Genomic DNA, 20,715 nt, shown 5'->3' on the forward strand with positions numbered 1-20,715 from the left:
AATGTATGTTGAAGAGCTGGGTCTCCCTGTCCCTTCGAACCATATTTTGGCATCCTTCACACTGTGGTCAAAAATATGACCATTTTCAAAATTTTAATTAAAAATAGATACTAACGATTAGCCATGAATAAAACTGAATTATAGATTGCCTGATCCCCTATTAGAAAACTCACTGTATTCCCTTGAACTTTAACAGATAATCGACCAGTTCACCCTGGAGAGTAGAGCAAAGTTATTTTTTTTTCTCTCATTATCTCCAGTGTAAGTACAATTTGGTGAACTGGATGTGATTATCTGCATAAGGCGCTTCACAGTTTAGGCTTTGGATTGTGTTTTATTGATGTGAAATGATGGTCGATCCATCATGTGTCAGCAGAGCATGTCATTGTGAACTTTAACATTTAAAAGAAAATAACGTAGTCCAAATTTTTATTTTTCTGACTCCCCTCAGGAATAGGAAATTGCGCCCTGGGCCATCAGAGGAACACAAAGCCATTAGAATTACTGGGTTGAAAGACTCCCGGTTCAGTTCCTCAAATCTTAATGAGTTGTTAGAAGCTAATATCAGAAGGTGAAAGTGAGCCAGACATCTTGTCCTGGTCACAACCTAGACACTCTGGAAAGAGCATGTGGGAATATTGGAAATGGTCTGGGTGAAGACTTGCAGGTACTCCTTGTCCAGGCTTGCATTCTCTGTTCGTCAGTGATTCCCAAATCCCGAAGAATGAATAAATAATGTGAATAGCTGCACTGGAACAAATAATGGATGGTACCTGAGGATTTGTACCTTGGTTTGAGTTGGGGCCAAGGGAATGGAGACAGGGAAAAGAAATAACATCTGAACTGCTTGAAAATTTGATCATTTTCACTATAGCACAGTCTGTGAGATGGATCTGCTTAATTGTATGCTGTTCCAATTTAACAAGTGAAGGTGTCGCACTGTACTTGATCAAGCAGAGTGGGAGATTCCTGCTTTTTATGGTATAGTATCGAGCTGAGGTGCCCATTAACATTGAATCAATTTTACCTGCTGCAAGTGATTTCATTTATTGTGCTGGGAAGCACCTTGTCCCTTGTTACATTAAAAATTCCAGAAAAAATGATTCGAAACGTGCTCCAAATACAGACCATCGATATGGAATGGGACCTAACTGGATAAATACTTCATGTAACAACTTGCCAGCTGGCTCCATTAATGTAGAACTTTTCAAAGAAAACTATCCTGTCATGTAGAATTTAGCACATTTGGAACTTTTATGTTGAAGGAACAATAATTATTTTTGGTTTGAGTGGTAATTCATAATTTGGCTTTGGCAGCATGTTGATCTTTGATGTTGAATTTAATGTACCTGGCTTTGACATCAGAATCACGTGGCCCAGTATGATCCCAGTAATAAAGATCCTTTCAAATTATCAATAGACAGAGAGAGATAAGATGAGATATTTGGACCTATCGAGCCCAGTCCATTGTGTTAATGATTTAACTTGGCACATTGTTCACTTATCCACCTCTAGTATTTCAAGGAGGCTCAAATTTGAGACCAATTCAGGAAAAGCTGGGTTTGTTCATTCATTGTTTAATCTTTAATCATAATCATGGTTTATTCTTCATTGGTTAATCTGAGTCTCAGGAGAACGCAATTGTGCTTAGTGTTACTATCACAATTAACTAGTGATTTATCTTCAAGATATGTACAAGTTCTTTAACCTCAGAAACTTAAGTTGCCAACATGAAGGTGGGGGTGAGGGTGAGGGGTGGGCAGGAGTGGATAAGCGTAAGTGTAGATAAAGGCGTGACACTTGTAGGTTATGTATGGTGGAAGTGTGGAGGTCAGCAAAGAGGACGTTCTGATTATAGGTACTGGAAATGTGATTTAAAGTATTGGCAGTGAATCACAAAAGGTAGGGTAGTATTATAAGATAATTATCTAAGTGTTTGAATTCAATGTGATGTCAAGAGCTGAGCTATCAGTAGAGAAGATTGTAAAGGTTCTGCATTTTTGGACTGACCCTAGTACAGCAGATGAGGCGAGATCAGAATAAATGGCAGAGGGATTTGGTTATCGTTTGGAATCTACCAATAATTGAAGTTATCATAGTGTAATTATGTATGGATAAATAACATATTATACACACACATTTCAATACTAAATATTATAGACAGTTCAAAATAGTTGCAAATGTCTACAGAAGAATAAATTACTTTGAAGAACATGGATAAAGGAAATGGAATGGACAGGATTGTGTAGGTATTCTGAAATCATTTGGATACTGTTGATCGACTTGAAATTTAAAAAAAAGAAATGAAGGCTAATGTGATTAATTGCTGTAGAAGTGATCAGAGTCGAAGGTTCCTGAACCTGAACTAATGAGTTAGTGATATAATCTGAATCTGGAGCAACATTTTGGGACTGGGGGAATGATGCTTCTCAGGAGGTGCTTGTAAAACTACTTGGGGTCTGTAGGTAGCCTGCAGTATTTTGGTGGCTTTACTCTGATACTTGGTGTGATTGATCTGATAGCAGTGATTAGACTTTCCACTAATACACAACACTGAAGCTAGCCAGAAGCTCTGCAAAACCCAATGTTACCAGGGTAAATGGTTACTTACAAGGAGAGATTGAAACTCCATGGTAAATGGAAGTCAAGCTGCAAATGCTAGAAACACTCAGCAGGTCAGACAGCATCTGTAGAAAAAGTAACAGTTAACGTTTCAGGTCAGAGAACATTCATCAGAATGAAGAGTCTTCAACTGGAAAAGTTAACTCTGTGCTTCTTTGCACAGGAGTTGAAACTGAATACCTGGGCTGCACTTTTTCCTTGCCTCTCCACTTTCTCCCTTTCTCTCTTTCAGCTTTTCTTTCAGTTGCTCCTCTCTTCTGCTTCATTCTCTTATTTCTCTTCTTAAACGTCGCTGTGAGCTGGCATTGGTGGACCCTGGGTACAGGTCTTGTGGATCTTAGTTCGGATATGGTACAGAGTGAGGGAAAGGAGGAATTGTATAAAGTGCACTGTTGGGAAATGAAGAGAGCATTGAAGACCTGAAAATAGAGGGTTGGGGAAGACGTCATGTTGTACAAGTTATGTTTTTGCCGATTTAGAATTCTCACTTGCACAATTAATCATTAGAATCCCGGCTTTTAGCTTATTTATATAAAATCTTCTGTATAGATTTGTAAGATGAAGGGATTGACTTGTCATACAATTAACAAACTCATTGATGAATCTTACAGAATTCCCTTATGCACTATTAATTGTTAACTGACGTGAGTCATTTCATTTATATGGATTTACACATTTGTTATTAATATTGTATAATATGGCTTAATCTCATAAGTGTTATTGCACTAATGGGACCATAGAGGTTCTTTCTGTAACACTGCAATGAATTGCTTCTCCCCTGGTCCTAATTATTCATCTTTATATTACAATCAAGAATGTCTTTCTCCTCAAACTTGAACCATTATGGGATGTTCCACGTCGCAAGTGTGAGTGATGTTCTGCTCGACACTGCTTTCACTCCGCCTTGCCAGCGAATGGGAGCAATGGTCGCCTTTCGTACCTTTGAAGATTTTGTCAGGTAAGACTGAATGCTTTTTTTGTTATTAAAGCTTCAACTTCTGGACTTTCCTGTCTGCAATGAACCTAGTAGTATTAAAGTGATTTTTATTGTTTGAGATTATGAAGTCCATAAAAATCTGTGCACGAGATATCTGCAGATTTAAGTTGTTATCTGCTTTTTAATCGACGATGTTTCACAAGAAGCATTCTTGTTTTGAATCACTATTGTGATTTGTCATCATGCCACACGGGAACCAGGTTCAACTGGCCAACTGGGTAGGCAATTAAAAACAGTTTCCATCTCTTTAGTTTGGTTGAATTGCTTGACTTTAAAGGATTGTATCTAATCTGCTCCACTATTCTTTCTCCCTTTTAACAAAGTGAAGGGAGAAACTGACAAAGTATTTTTGATTGGGGCTATCAGCTACCCATACCCAGCAAAAAAAAAGAAATAATCAAAGCCCCCATGTTTTAAAGCTGTAGAAAATGTTAATGAGCTCTCCAGATCTTGCGTTGATGGTTTATGATATAATTTGAACTCTCCTGATATATAATTGCACTTCAATGTTCAAGATGGTATTGCAGGCAAAGACCCCCAACCTGTAGACTGGAAACACATGAAAGGTCACAGACTGTGTGGGTCAAGGGCTGCAGTATCACCTTGAACATTGACGTGTGTTACAAGAAAATGACATATCGAAGAATTCAAATTATATCATATTATCATCATCAATGCAACGGCATAGACTGCAAATGAAGGGCTGTGGTCTGTGGCCTAAACTGTGCGTCAGGGCTGATACCACTGGTTCATGTAGGCTGTGGTTCAAGTGGAGTTAAGTCAAGTTTATTGTCATATGCACAAGTATGGTGAGATACAGGTACAATGAAAAGCTTGCTTGCAGCAGCATCACAGGCATGTAGGTTCAAACCATGCACAGAACGTAAATTATACAAGACGGTGAAGAAAAAAGACTGCAAGACAAGACTTGTGTGCAAAAAAAAACGCAATTGGAGACAAGTCCACGGACCACTTCCTCTTGCACTGTCATAGTGTTCTGTTGCTGAGGTAGGATTAGGGTTCTGCAGGTTGGTTCAAGAACCTGATGGTTGTAGGAAAGTAGCTGTTCCTGAACTTGGTGGTGTAGGTTCAGGCTTCTGTACCTCCTGCCTGACAGTAGCAGTGAGAAGAGGGCATAATCCAGATGGTGGGGATCCTTGATGGTAGATGCTGCCTTCTTGAGGTACCGCCTCATTTAGATGCTTTCAATGGTGGGGAAGTCTGTGCCCATGATGGACTGGGCTGTGTCCACTACTCTCTGCAGCCTTTTTCATTCCTGTGCGTTGGAATTGCCGTACCAGGCCATGATGTAATCAGACAGGATACTTCCAGCAGTGCGTCTGTAGAAGTTTGTTAGAGTATTTGGTGACATGCCAAATCTCCTTAAGCTTCTAAGAAAGTAGAGATGCTGGCCCACCTTCTTTGTGATTGCATCTATGTGCTGGGCCCAGGACAGTTCATCTAAGATGTTAATGCCCAGGAATTTGAAGCTGCTAACTCTCTCCACCTCTCACCCACCAGTGAGAACTGGCATGTGGTCTCCCAACTTTCTGAAGTCAACAATTAGCTCCTTGGTATTGTTGACGTTAAGCATGAGGTTATTATTGTACCACCACTCAATCAGGTGTTCCATCTCACTCCTGTATGCTGACTCATCGCCACCCATTATTCAGCCAATAACAATGGTGTTGTCAGCGAATATGTAGATGGTATTGGAACTGTGCTTACCCACATAGTTGTGGGTGTAAAGAGATGAGAGCAGGGGGCTAAGCATGCAGCCTTTAGGTGTATCCGTGTTGATGGTCAGGGGGAGATGATGTTACCAATCCACAGTGATTGAGGTTTACCGATGAGGAAGTCGAGGATCCAATTGCAAAGGGAGCTACAGAGGCCCAGGTCTTGGAGCTTGGTGGGGATGATAGTGTTGAACACTGAGCTGTAGCCGATGGATAGCAGCCTGATGTATGTGTTCTTGTTGTCCAGATGGTCCAGAACAGAGTTGAGAGCCAGTGAAATAGCATCTGCTGTTGACCTGTTGTGGCAGTGGGCTAATTGATTCCACAATGCTGTGGACCAAGTATTTTTGTGCATTAACTTTACTCGGTGTTTGCCTGGTTTGAATTTTGAACTCTGGAACATGTGGAAGAAAACTCCTCCTTCCTTTCAGAAACTTTCAGGATGTGACGAGCTGCTTTTCTGACTCACCGCCTTCAAGCCCAACCTTTCCGGAATCGGGGCATGCCTCCCTTTATGATGAAGATGACAACAAGGTAACTTGCATAGTCATGGAATTATAGGTGTATGGTGTATCATTTAATTAATCAATCAATTCCAAATGCCAACGTAGTATGTAAGGCAGTGGAGCCGTGATGAAAATAAACCTGGACTATTGAATAACATGTGTCTCTGACAGTCTCTTGCATAAGCAGTAATAAAATTTTTATATAACCGTGCATCTTACAAACTATGTTCAATCTTTTAAAACAGAATGGCTGTCGGTAAAGGATACCTTGTTTATTTTGACACCCTTAAGGACACAGTTCAGGAATGATGCTGCTTATATGGAACAGATTTTCTTGACTGTTAGGTACAAGCTTTCCCAAATTTTAGTATGTAGTATATTGGCTTTAAAAAACCAGGTTGGTGGATACATTTTCTGTTCACTTATGGGATGAAATTAGAGGCATGTAAGATGAGGTTTGATGACCTTTTGACAGATTGAATTTTGGAGAGTACATGTTAAATTTAAATTTGCATGAGAATGAGTGAACTGTGCTGTGGTTGCATGCTCAGTGTCTAGAATTTCACTCCAGCTTGGATGGGTGGGCTGATGGACTCCATCCTGATTATTAAAAGTTACATGAAACATTACAAGGGCATTCTGTTCATGGCTGCCAGTACCTGAAATCTGTCACAACAGGAGCTAGTTGTTTGGCACTAATTGGTATTAAGTAAGTAAGTTTGCTCATAAAGACCATTTAATATTTTAAAAGTGGAAAAGCTATTGCAATGCAGTAGGAGATCCTTTGATACGTCAACTCTTTTTGGCAGATTAGAAAGAGCACTGCATTCTGTACAGCTTCCGGTGTAATTGACCTGAATGCTTGGTACAGAAACTGTACTCGTATGGAGTAACTTATTTTCCATTTCTGCCATTCATCACTCTCATGAATAGACTTCCTTCAAAGCCAAGTGGATTATCCTCTACATTGGAAAATACTTGTCATGTTCTTGACTGGGAGATGGCTGGTGCAAATGCAAAGCCCACAGAGCAATAGTTTTCCACTCCTGCCACCGAGTTCCTGCCCCAAAATGGGAAGCCTTAGTTCTGGATGGTTTGATTCTGAATTCGTTCCTCAGCTTGTGAAGTTGTATGACTTGGAGAAAAAGTGAAGGTGGATGTCTAGACTAGAAATGAAATTAAATTGGAGTAGGAGGTGCATGTATAGGAGGGAGCATTCAAGAACAAGAACAAATGGCCAATCTTGGTGATTATTTCCTCCCCTCACAAACCTGAAATATCAGTCCTGAGGAAAATGAGCTGTGTGGTGGGTGAAAATGAGTTATCTTGAAAATTCTCATGAAAAAGCACAAAGCAAAATCCTTTGTAATCTCCTGGTATACTTAAAACCTGATTGCTTGTTGTTGAAATAAATTGAAAGCTTTTCCTAGCTGCATTGGATGTTTGAAAGAGCTTCAAGCAGCCGAAGCTCCTACCACTGTTCATGTGATTTGCGTTTTGTGCCAGGCATTTATTCTGCTGTTAAAGTTTTTTGCTACTTTGAAAGTGTGATTCATTTTTCATTATACAAAGATTCTCCAAATGAATTAAATGATGTATGAGTCACATACTCCTACCAGTTCAGTGCCAGTTCCATGGTCTGTAAATCCTGCTTATTATTTTTCTGATTTTTGGGATAGTGACCTAGGTTTTATACACCTTTATGATAGGAATTCCTTAAATGGGCTCTGTCAATGAGTCCTGCTGAAGTTTTCCAGAAGTCTAGGAAAAAACCCTCATAATTCTGAAGGCACTTCCTCTATGACCTATTAGGATGTGGTTTTGTGGGAAACATTGTCAATAACAGAACAGAAAATACAGACAGTCCCTGGGTTGCATAAGAATTCTTTTCCTGAGAACTGTCCGTAGGCCAATTAAGTCAAAGATGTCCATTTTCTATAGCTACCCATATATTGCTCTGTGTACACTTGCTTTTAATCTTTCATTTCATTGAATAATCACTCTCACACCACCCACAATTAAATTAATGGCATATATACTATGTCCAGTCATTAAAGAATACCATCACAAATTTCAATTTATTATTATTATTATTATTACTGCTACTAGCATGAAAAATGCTTAAACAAAGTATGGGAGAACTTGCATAAAGTCAGATTTCTGTCTGGGGAACCCCTCTGCTGGGAACACAGGTGGAAGTAACATTTCATGTCAGTGACCTTTATCAGGCCCAGAGCACTAACTTTGCTGCCCTCAAGATGCTGCCTGTCTTGTGGACTATTTCCAACATTTTCTGTTTCCATATCCAGTTTTTTTTTGTATTTTGATTGTCGTTAGCGACGATGGTTATGGGTGTCCGTTCCAGTTTTAATTCTGATTCCGTCAATAGCGTGATTAGAATGCAGAAATCAAACAAATGTTACTCCTTTACAGTAATGTTTTTTGTAAAATAACTTCTAAATAGTCACACATCAAATGCCAAGCATTTCATTAAGATTTCCACCAGAATGTGTGTTCTAACTGCATTTTCTGTGACACTGAGAAGTCAGAGAGGGAGCAGGTTGGAGGAAATTTTCATCCTCAATTCATAGTTACCACAGCTTTGTCTAAATCTGTGCCTCCTGTTTTACACATTTGCAGAGTACAAGAGACGAACCCATTCATATCCTCAATGTGGCTATTAAGATTGATAATGACACTGATGATGATGGCCTTGTGACAATGTTTGGGGAGTTCATGCACTCCATGGTGAGTATAGGGGTACAATCGTTATTGCAGTTCTGTAATATAGGATCGTTAAATCAAGGTAATCCGCTGTCCCTGCCTCTGCTGTTGTCTTTAAGAAAACCAAGTGGTGGGTTTCTCACCAGCAACATTTGATAACATCTTGATAATTTGTTGTAAATGTCTGACCAAGTGTAGTACTGGACCTTGTAAGCCATAAAGATCAGAGTCAGTGGCTGAACTCGAGTTTGGCTTTGGCAAAAGTTAGTTTAACCCAATTAGTTTAGTTTCTTCTAGTTATGAAAAGAAATAAATCTACAAAGCCCCCAAACCATCACTTCAGTGCAACTACTGGAGAAGGTGTAAATGTTTAGATGCCAAGTGAGGCTAAGTCCCAGCAAATAGCTTGCCATATTTATTTTGGCTTGTATTTAAAGAAGGGTGAATGTTTGATACCAGAGTATGGTAAGTGCCTTTCGAACCTTGCCGGTATTTCCAAGAGGAGAAGAGACAAACTGATGTGGGAAGGTAAGTTGAATTAATGTATACATGAAGTAGTGATACCCAAGGATATACCCTAAAGCTTGCGTGTGTAAGGAAGGTAAATGAGGATTTGAGAGCTTTGCTGCTTTCTTCCAGTTCCTATTTTCAGTACACTCAATGTAGGATCGAAGGATGGTGGAGAATATTTAATAGTGGGGTAAACTAACGTGTTGGAACTTGGTGTTCAATATTTATAGTTGTCTTTTGGGGGTTGACTTGATGAAAAATGAAGAGACTTATTGATCTCATTCTGTGCAAAAACAAAATATTCCTGTCACTATTTTGTGTGTGATTTGAGATTATACTACAGTGTAAAGAGAATCAAGTATGTTACAGATCCCCACTCCCATCTTTGGAGGGAAGTAAAGATTCTAGAAAGGCACAGGAAAGATTTACTAGTTTAGTTGCAAGGATGAAGGATTTCAGTTGTAAGATTAGACTGGAAAAGCTGGAATTGTTTTACTTGGAGCAAAGAAGAGATTTGATAGAGATGCACAAGATCATGACAGATTTGGGTAAGGTAAATAAAGAAAAATTGTCTTCATTAGTACATGGTTCAAGGGTCATGGGGAATAGATTTAAAGTGAAAGGCAAAAAATACAGGGTGAATGTTTAGCTGCCAGCCAAAAGTACAGGCTGTTTGGAGGTAACTCCACATCTGACATTGGGAGTCTTTTAAAGGCCAGCTGGTTAGAGTTCAGGACCAGCATGTTCCTGTGAGGGTGAAGGATGAGGATGACGAGATATGGTAAATTTAGTCAAAAAGAAAAAGGAAACATATGTAAAATATAAGAAGCTGAAATCAGACAAGGCCCTTAAGAAATATGAAGGAAGCAGGAAAGAACTTAGACAAGGAATTAGAAGAACTGAAAGGGGCATGACTTGTCCTTAGCAAGTAGGAGAATCCTGAGGCATTTTATACATGTATTAGGAGCAAGAAAGTAGCTAGGGAAAGGGTTGGTCCACTCAAGGACAAAGAAGGGAAATTATGCCTGGATCAAAAGAAGTGGGCAAGGTCCTTAATGAGTACTTTGCATTGGTATTCACCAAGGAGAAGGACGTAGATGATGGTGAAGTCAGGGATGTGTTGATGTTCTAGGGAAATTGAGTTTTTTGAGGAAGTGATGAAGGTGATGGATGAGGCTAGGACAATGGATGTTGTCTATGTGGACTTTGGTAAAGCATTTGACATGATCTCCGGGTAGGCAGGTCCAGAAGATTAAGTCACCAGGGATCCATGGTGAGTTGCTAAATTGGATACAAAATTGGCTTGATCACACAAGATAGTGGTAGAGGGGTGTTTTTCTGAATGGAGGTCTGTAACCAGTGGTGTTCCACAAGGATCAGTGCTGGGACTTCTGTTGTTTGTAATGTATATAAATAATCTGAATGAAGATGTAGGTGGTCTCATTAAGTTTTCAGACAACACAAAAGTTGGTAGAGTTGTGGATAGTGAGGAAGGTTGTCAAAGGATCTAGATCAGTTGGAAACTTGGGTGGAGAAATGGCAGATGGAATTTGTGTAAATGTGAGCTGATGGATTTTGGGAGACAAAAGTAAACAGAACATGGCAGGACCCTTGGGAGCACTGATCTACAGAGGGATCTTGGGATGCACGTGCATAGCTCCCTGAAACTGGCAACATTGCTACTTTGAAAGTGTGATTCATTTCTCAATCTACAAAGCTAAAGATTCTCCAACTGAATTAAATGATGTATGAGTCACACGCTCCTCCCACTTTAGTGCCAGTTCCATGGCCTCTATAGATCCTGCTTATTATCTTTTTGATTTTTGAGATAGCGACCTAGGTTTTATACACTTACGATAGGAATTCCTTAAATGGGCTCTGTCGATGAGTCCTGCTGAAGTTTTCCAGAAGTCTGGAAAAGACCCTCATAATTCTGAAGACACTTCCTCTATGACCTACTAAGAAGTGGTTTTAAAATAGGATGATAAAGAAGGCTCACAATGTGCTTGCCTTCATTCAAGGCATTGAGTATAAAAGGTGGCAAGTTGTATTGCAGCTGTATAAAACTGGTTAGGCTGCATTTGAAGTATAGTGTGCAATTCTGGTTGCCTCACTGTAGGAAGGACGTGGAGGATTTGGAGAGGGTGCAGAAGAGTTCACCAGGATGTTGGCTCAATAGTAGCATATTAGCAAATAAGGACAATTTGGACATACTTGGATTGTTTTCTCTGAAGTGTCAGAGGCTGAGAGGTGACCTAATAGAAGTCTATAGAATTATGAGAGGCGTAGATAGAGTTTTCTTCCCCCCCCCCCCCCCCCCCAGAGTGGAAATGTCAAATACTAGTGGGCATAGGTTTAAGGCAAGGGCGGGAAAATTTAAAGGAAATGTGCAAGGCACATTTTACACATTCCTGGAAAGTAGGAGGCAGAAGTAGATATGGGATTAGTTGGAATGACATCATGATCGGTGCAGACATGGTGGACCAAAGGGCCTGATTCCTGTGCTGTACTGTTCTATATTCTGAATGTGAGGGAAAAAATGTATGCTGAATGTGGGTATGATGGTGGAACAGAATCAGGCAGGGCATAAGGAAAATAATTTGCAGCACTGCAGGGAATGAGACAGATTTAGATTTTTCTACAAAGAACTGGCATACATCCAATGATTTGAATGTCCACTTAATATTGGACAAGATATCCAAAGTTCCTGGATGAATATTTTCACCTGGAGAGTGTACCATGTGGATAAACCCTAGCATGTGACTGCTGGTGCCCGATAATCAGTTCATTTTTTTTGACAAAGTGAATTTCAGTGTTTGGGTGACATTTTGCATGATTAGGTCATTTATGTTGCATGAACAACAAACTTCCTACTGGATTTATGACCTGTCATTGTCCAAGAAATAAAAAGAACCTCAGCTGAAAAATAGTATCAATGTTCTAGAACAAAATGCTAATTAATCATTGTTTATTATTAATAGAAGGTTTATAAGAGGTTTCAATATAAATAACAAAGGGTACAATGCCATAGTGTTTGTTACTGGGCTAATATTTCAGAAAATTCATGTCCCACCAAGGCAGATTGAGAGTTCAATTTGATTTGGGGAGGGAAAAAAGAAGTTTATCAGGAAAACAAAATGCGTGAAAGTTTTTAGGTTGGGATCTGACACCATACGTTCACTCTGATCCTTCAGGGTAGCTAAAATTATCCATTCCTGGTCTGGCCTGTGTATAACTGCAGTGCTGCACTGGTCTGTTCTGTCCTTTACTGCCCTTATGAAATAGTCTACCGAGCATACCAAACCAGAACAGGTTCAAAAAAAGTGGCCCACTCCCACCTGAGGTTAACTAGATGTAGAAAATAAATCCTGCCCTGTTCAAAATGTTTTAAAGGTTCTTCATGTGCCTTAATCTTTTAAATAGTCCAAGGCAGTTCAGTAGCAGGCTTGAGTTGTGGAGCTGAATAAGGCAATAAGTATCGATGTGGCCTTTGAAAGTGGGAGGGGATGCAGTTGAAGATGGAAGAGACTTAGAACAGGCACGAAGGGCTGGGTGCTGAAGAGCAGAAAGTATGTGCTGGCTCACTGAACAGGAGGAGCAAATGATTGCAGACATGATATGTAGCCAGGTTATGGATGAGGATTTTGAAAATATCTACTAGGGTGGTTAGCAAAGATGATTGACGAATGGCTAATTATCTGTGGTAGTATCATAAGTTTATGGCGAATTTGGGCAGTACTCTGCAACAAATCCAGTCAGGCCAATGTTCTGCTGTTGCTAATAGTGGGGAAATTGCTGTATTGGAGTCTATCTCTCCTGTGGACGCTGATCCATTGGTTGCAGTAATGTTTTCTCAGGAGCTGGCAACTCTCCTTTACTTTGTTCAGGTGCATGATTTCTCAGTAGTTAGTGTGTGTCAGTGCATTTGACCCTGTTATGACCCAATATCTAAATACAAACATTTTTCTGTAGGAATCACAAATTGTATGCCATGCTCCTCCTCCCAATGTGATTGGAATCTTACTAATTCAGTAATGGTTGTGGAACTGGATTGAATCTTTCGGCCTTGTACAGCTTATTACACCAAGTGACGCCTTTACCCACTTGGCTAAGAAAGCTAGCCTGTTGCAGTTTTATGAGAAACTTTTTTTTTCCCCAGAGATCGATTCTGTTTGACCACGGTATTCGGCGCCTGACCTTCCTTGTGGCACAGAAGGTATAGTCCCCTTTCTCTCATTAAAACTATTCTCATTTGTCTCCAACAAATATAATCAAAAGCATAATGGCCTGCATAGAAAATAAGAATATCATCAAACTGTAATTTAATTGATTAAACCCTTGACTATCCAATTTACTGACTTCTTAATCCAAATCCATTTGTATTAATGGGATATAAATGTAGTAATTCCACATAATTTGCCTTAAAAGTGGTTCTGCCCTTTTGTTTATAACATGTACGGCTGTTAATCGGAAACACAGAATAATCTTGCAATTTGGGAAGTAAAGAAACATTGAGAGTATGAGGGGGAAAATAAATACAACATTTCAAATACTCTGATTACATTAATCAAATTCAACTTTGATCATTGTTTTTCTCTTTAATGATGTTTGCTTCTGTGCCCATTTTTGCTTTCACAACATTAATAAAGAAAAGACTTTCTGCAGAATCTAGCACGGTTGACTGCCTCATCTCCTCTCTCATACTATCTCTGCCTTATTTTGTAGGATATCATCCCATCATAATTTCGGATTTTACATTTTTTTAATTGCACCTTGTTTCCACACTCCAGACATTAATAAAACCTTTCTCACAAATCCCTACCTTCTACTCATCCATTGGCAATATTATTTACCACGATGTGGTAACCCTCTCACTTTTCCTATTTCCTGTGTGTGGGGTGACCTGTTTCCAATACCATAACTCGGTGTAAAAAGTTCCAGCAACAGAGAAATGCTGATCACAGTTGTAAGTAATCAGTCACTGCACAATTAACTTCCTCTGACTGCTTGACATCACTGGATTTCTAATGTAATAGTATTTGTTCAGGAAACATTTTGTAGGTTTGCCAGATTTTAAAATGGTATTCTTGGTCTGACTGGTAATATTCAACAAGTGATGTTAAGGTGCAGTTTCTTTAAAAATGGGCTTCATGGGGTAGAAAAACTTCTAATTTAATTGGTAATTGAGCTTTGGATTCTTATACTAACAGCAAGATCTTGTCCACTTTCCTTTCATTCTATCCCAAAGGATTTCCGGAAGCAGTGTAATTATGAGGTGGATCGGAGATTCCATGTAAGTATCCAAGGATAGGTTTATTTGATGTATCTTTCTCTGTCCAATTAAAATTAAAAACTGGCTTGAGTTTAGTATGGAACATTAGCTATTGGAGAAAATTATACCTGTCTTTTTAATCAAGTGTAGATGTTCAGGCTGCATTTTGCTGCACTCCCCCCAGCTATTAAACACATCTACTTCAGAATCAGATTTATTATCACAGACTTAGATGATGTGAAATTTGTTGTTTTGCAGCAGTGTCACAAAATTGCTATGAATTACAAAAATAGTGCAAAAAAAAAAGGAATAACAAAGTAGTGTTTATGGACCGTTCAGAAATTTGATGGCGGATGAAATTTGAAGAAGCTGTTTCTGAAACGTTGAGTGTGGGTCATCAGGCTCCTGTACCACCTCCCCGATGGTAGTAATGAGAAGAGGGCATGTCCTGGCTGGTGGGGTCCTTAGTGATGGATGCTGCCTTTTTGAGGCACCGCCTCTTAAAGATATCCTCGATGATGGGGAGGGTTGTGCCCATGATGAAGCTTGTGTGAGGTGTTGTTTGTGGGGCTAGGTAATTGTGGACTTAACATTTGTAACTGAACTGGATGGTGATTTTAAAAGTGAATTTTCAGTGTAAAATATCTGTTCTATAATTACATAGGATATGGGTGACAATGACAAGGCCAACATTTATTGCTTATCCCTAATTTGTCTCAAAGGGTGGTCAGCTACTGTATTGAGCTACTGCAGTCTTTTTGCTGAATTTGCTCCCAGGTTGTTGTTAGGAAGAGAATTCCAGGACTTAAACCCCACGGTGAAGGAATGGCGATACATTTCCCAGTTGGCATATGACTACATATGTGTAACTGAAGGTAGATGGTGCTTCTTGCACAGCATATCTTGTTTAAATTCTGTATGTTGCAATGCTGAGATCTATAACCCATCTGATGAACATTTTACAAGGGTGTCTCAATGAGTATTGAAATTGCTGGCTTGTTAGGCAGTGCGTGGAGCTGATGTTGCGTTTTGGTTATTTCAGCACCAGACCAGGGAACTTCACGTCCCTCGCAATCCATGAAAGATCAGCATCTGTTTTGGTTTCTATTAATTACCTGCGATTAAGATTTGCAATGATCAGAACAACTTTTTGTTTTACTCGATAATTTCATGTCCTTTTTAGTATTGCCAAGACTTTCAGCAGTACAAGAGTAGCAGTGAATTTGTACGCTACCTTCCAACATTTAATGGCCAAAATTGCACTGCAATATCTGGTTATGAAATATCTTTGACTCCTATTTTAACCTAGGTGTAAGCACTTGAGTACAAATTGTGCCAGGAGTTTCAGGAGCACCAGAAGCATTTATTCCAAGTACTGCACAGTATACTTTAGTCTGTTTAATGTGTTATATTTCACCTTGTCTCACTTACATTCAGAAGAAAGTAAACCAAGCCTGATAAACCAGTTGGGTACAAGTGGCCCAATGCATGGAATCCTAATGTTCCAAATACCAAATTGTAGTTCAGTTCTTATCAGTTGGAAATTTATCTTCTTTTCATTCGGTTAAATTTAAATGGATTGCATTTGCAATTGCTTTCTCTTTTGATGCACTTTTCTCATCAGCAAATGAAACAATCCACAGATACCGCATTTACTAATTTTATTTACTGTCTCTGTAATAAGCACCGCAGGGAAGTGGGCAGGGGGTGCATAGCTGGTCCAATAATTATGTAATCTCTCATCTTATCAGCCATGCAACCTGATTATCAATGCAATAACAAGATAAAATTATTTATTTTCTTGCTTGTTTTCAAATTTCCCGAGTTGCAGGGTGTCTTGAGCAGTTAAATTAAGCACATTATTATGATTGTCTAAGTAATGGCTGACTGCTCTGCCACAGCAGGGGCTAATGACCTCCATAGGCACTGCAGGATATTCAGGTTCAATCTGATGCAAGTGGTATTGACTTGGGTGAGGTGGGTAGTGGAGGGGGTGGTGAGTGGGTTAAAAGAAAAGCCTTTCCCAAAACCAGTATTAGGTAGCACTGATTTCAGTTTTTACGGAGCAGTACCTTTTATATGGTGATAATATTTTCATGGAAATTGGCATTATGGCCATTAAATATCTTGCAGCCATTATCCCAACAATTGCATCAGCCAAGTTGCATTTGCAAAGCAATAATGCTAGGTCTGTAGGGAGAAATAAACCTCTAAAAGCTGCTTTTTTTTTATTGTTCCAGAGGAAGAAAAACTATGTTAATGAATTTTTTTATGGCTGCTGGAGTAATTTTTCTTTTTCCAGCAATACTATCAGTGGCCTGATCCACTGAAGTTCTGTGGATGCTAAATGTGATTTATAGTGGTGACTTTCGGGGGATGAATTCTCTTTTTTTTAAACACAATCTTGTATGTCTACTTGTTGCTTACAATTGAAAGACATGGTATTTTAAAGATTTTTTTTCTCTCCTCTCACTCTTTTATACAGAGAGAATTCCCAAAGTTCTTCACCTTCCGATCAAGAGACAAGGTAAGATATACAGCAGGACTGAACTTCATTTTCGATCGTAGAATCTCGCTCTTTTGGTGCAGGCCATTTGATGCCTCGTCTTTGAGCAGCTATTTAAAGGCTATCCAGGTTCTTCCATACCTTCACTCTTTCCCCATGATCCTGCATATTTTTGCTATTCAAGTATTTATTTCATTTACTTTTGAAGTTTACAACCAAATCTGATTCCACCTTCCTTTTTAGGCAGCACATTCTAGATCACAACAACCTATTGTGTTTTAAATAAACATGCAATTCAACTTCTATCTGTTTTTTTTGCCAAATCAATGAATGCGTTAAAAAGCGCAAATTGCACACAATTTAAGAGTATGCTTAATTTTTCTGTGATAAGTGCATGTTTCTCTGTTCATTTGCCATTCTTCATATCCTGCAGTCTGTAATACCATTGGGAAGGGATGGAAGAGACCACAGTCTGCCTCAAGACACTTGGTGTGATGGTACATGATACTTAAGCCTACTCTTTGTTTTTCTGGCTCTAGCAGGAGTAGGTATTGATGCTCTGGAGACAAGAGGGAACCAGTTTGGCAAAACTTAATCAACAGTTATGCAGAGGAGATTTACCAGGATGCTGCCTGGATTGGAGAGTATGGATTATGAAGAGAGACTAAAGGAGCTAGGGCTTTACTCATTGGAGAGGAGGAGGATGAGGGGAGACATGGTAGAGGTATACATAATATTGAGAGGAATAGATAGAGTGGACAGCCAGCGCCTCTTTCCCAGGGCACCAATGCTCAAGACAAGAGGGCATGGCTTTAAGGTAATGGATGGGAAGTTCAAGGGAAATAACAGAGGGAGGTTTTTCACCCAGAGAGTGGTTGGGCATGGAATGCGCTGCCTGGGGTGGTGGTGGAGGCTGATACGTTGGTCAAGTTCAAGAGATTGTTAGATAAGCATATGGAGGAATTTAAGATAGAGGGATATGTGGGAGGAAGGGGTTAGATAGTCTTAGGTGTGGTTTGAAGGTTGGCACAACGTGGTGGGCCAAAGGGCCTGTATTGTGCTGTATTGTTCTATGGTTTTACCTCCAAGTTTTTTTTTGGATTACCTTCACTGTTTCCTCCTCGGGTTTAATTGCTGCATGCAATATTTTAAAAGCCACTACTCTACATCTTGCTTGACCCCTCAGCTTGAAAAGAAACAAATGCTTAATGATGATACCATTGACCTATTTCTCATTTTGTGTTTCATTTTAACACTTCAATTGGGGTGAAGATGTACAGGGGGAATAAGTGATTGGAGAAAAATGGTGGTGCAGGAAAAGCAGGATGAATGATGATTCAGAGCCAGAGATACAGAAGGTGCTGGTAGAATCTGTGGCTGGAAACTTTATGAATTGAGCAAGAATATTGCAGTATAATTGCAAAGCAATTGGAATTGTAGGAAATTTCTGTGGCGTGAATAGCAGGGTGGAAAGAACATGATGTGAAATAACCATTATTCGAAAACATGTCATTTGTAAACACGTTGATGAATTTTAAGGTTAGAATGTAGAGCATTGGGAATAAGATAAACCTTGGAGCATTCCATGAATCTAGATTTGAGTTGATGAGATATAATGTCCTGGCATTAAAAAAAACTATCAAATGGCACAGTGGGGTGTATAAGGGCAATTGAGTTCTTTACTTTGAGAAATAGATTTTGCTGTATTAAGGTCTGTACATTAAGTGCTGCTTTGTAAATAAATTATGAGGTGTAAACTTATCCACCGTGTTCATGCTGTTAGTTTTAGTGTAGAATTAATGAAAAGAGTTTGCAGTAATATAAAGCTTTTATTTAAAGTGGGTCATCCTAAGGGTGAAGTACGTTAACTTGGATCCAGTGCAGCTTTGTACATTGATTTAATTGCAACCAGTGGAATTACTTTTGAAATCACACTGGTATTGAGGTTTTAAAACTCTTTTTAATGTTTGTTAGAATTTGAAAATACTTCAATGAACAGTACAAAAAAAATTGTTCAGGTTAAACACAGTGAGAGTTTGCACCACTGATGCAGCGGAATGTCGATATTTAAAGATGCAGAGGGTGGATGTATGTGATTTTTTTTTCCACCCTACTACCCCATGCGGCTAATACTTCATGCTGTACTGTAGGTTGTCCAAGAGAAGGCAAGGGTCACTGTGCCCAGCACACCATTAATTTTGTGCCAAGCCTGAGGACTTGATCCTCAAACACCCTTGTCATCAATCTACCAAAGACTGGCGGCACACTGAAGGCGGTGGTAAATTTCATCACTAATGTCTGCATTTGCCAAGAAGTGGCTCCCATTTTCCAGGGTAACTTTCTACCTAATTGCCCTTGAGAAGATTTTGATGAGCTACCTTCTTAAATTGCTGCAGTCCTTCTACTGAAGGTTCTGTTGCAAATACTGTTGGGTAAGGAGTTCCAGGATCCACAATCAATAGTGGTGAAGGAACAACAGTACATTTCCAAGTAAGGAGGATGGGTGACCTGGAAGGGAACTTGAAAGTGGTGGTGTTTTCCTTTGCGTCTTGGTGGTAGAGGTCACAGGTTTGGGAAGTGCTGTTTGAGCAACCTAGATGAATCACTGCAGTGCAATTTGTAGATGGCAGTAAGGTGTAGTTAAAATTTAGGGTGCCGAATGGGCTGCTAAACAAAACATTGTTATGGTTGATGTCAAGCTGCTTGAGTAACATTGGAGCTGTCTTCATCCAGGCAAGTAGAGATTATTCCATCATGCTTCTGAGGTGCCTTGTAGATCGTGAAGTCTTTGGGGGTGAGAGGAGGTAAGCCATTTGCAACAGAACAGCCAGCCTCTGACCCTCCCTTGTAGCCAAGGTATTTATGTGGTTGGCTGTGTTGACTTTTTGCCAGTGGTGAGGCCTCATCATGTTGCTGGTGGGGGATTCGGTGAAGGTAATTAAATGCCTGGTTTGATTCTTATGGAACCTGGTTATTGTCTGGTTATTTTGTAGTTTGTTACCACTTAGCTGTTCATGCCTGAACATTGCATTCACGCATGGACTGCTTCATTTTAGTATTGTGGATTCGCAAATGGAACTAAACTTGTGCAATCATCAGTGAACATCCCAACAGCTACAAGCAATCTTTGTACAAGGTGTCACTCTGACCATTGACTTCAGTTTTATGAATGATGTCAAACTTGGCCAAATGCTGCTTTGGTGTCAAGGGCAGTCAATCTCATCTCGCTTCTGGTTTGAAGTCTGGATCTGAGTGGTTCCTGTGACACCCAAACTGGAGACTGGTGAGCAGTTTACTGCTGAATAAGTGCAGTTTGATAGCACTTTCCATCTTTTTGTTACTGTTTGAGAGCAGGCTGAGTGGCAATAATTTGCTGGATGTGATTTGTCTTGCTTCTGGTGGACAGGACCTACCTTTGCAATTTTCCACATTGCTGGGTGAATGCTGGTGTTTTAATTGTACTACTGGAACAGCTTGGTTAGAGGCGTGGCTAGTTTTGGAGTGCAGGTTTTTAGTACCACGGTCTGAATGTTGTGTGGTTTCATGGCTGTACTTGCTGTATTCATTGCTCTCAGATGTTCGTGAAACCATGTGGAGTGAATCTACTTGGCTGGAACGGCTTCTATAGTTACAGAGATCTCGAGGGGAACTTGAGCTTGACCATTTGGTTGGCCGAATGTAGTCATGTCTTTGGAGTTCAATTGCTGTGTTCTGTCATCACTGAGGATAAAAATGTTTTGGAATTTTTTCCTCTGACCAGCTGCTTAATTGTTCACTATTCATAACTAGATGTGACAGGACTGCAGAGCTTTGATCTGGTCTGATGGTAATGGGATCACTTA

General features: G+C 39.7%; 1 protein-coding gene across 1 annotated transcript in view; it reads left to right on the forward strand.

The window, feature by feature from the left end:
• Positions 1-20,715, forward strand: part of acaca (acetyl-CoA carboxylase alpha) — a 237,926-nt gene that overhangs the window by 79,664 nt on the left and 137,547 nt on the right. The window contains 6 exon segments of the mRNA XM_052035876.1: positions 3,437-3,580; positions 5,787-5,889; positions 8,502-8,609; positions 13,255-13,311; positions 14,344-14,388; positions 16,853-16,894. Of these exon segments, the coding sequence (XP_051891836.1) occupies positions 3,437-3,580; positions 5,787-5,889; positions 8,502-8,609; positions 13,255-13,311; positions 14,344-14,388; positions 16,853-16,894 (499 nt within the window).

Source organism: Pristis pectinata, chromosome 21 (genome assembly GCF_009764475.1).
Source record: "Pristis pectinata isolate sPriPec2 chromosome 21, sPriPec2.1.pri, whole genome shotgun sequence".
Taxonomy (NCBI): Eukaryota; Metazoa; Chordata; class Chondrichthyes; order Rhinopristiformes; family Pristidae; genus Pristis; species Pristis pectinata.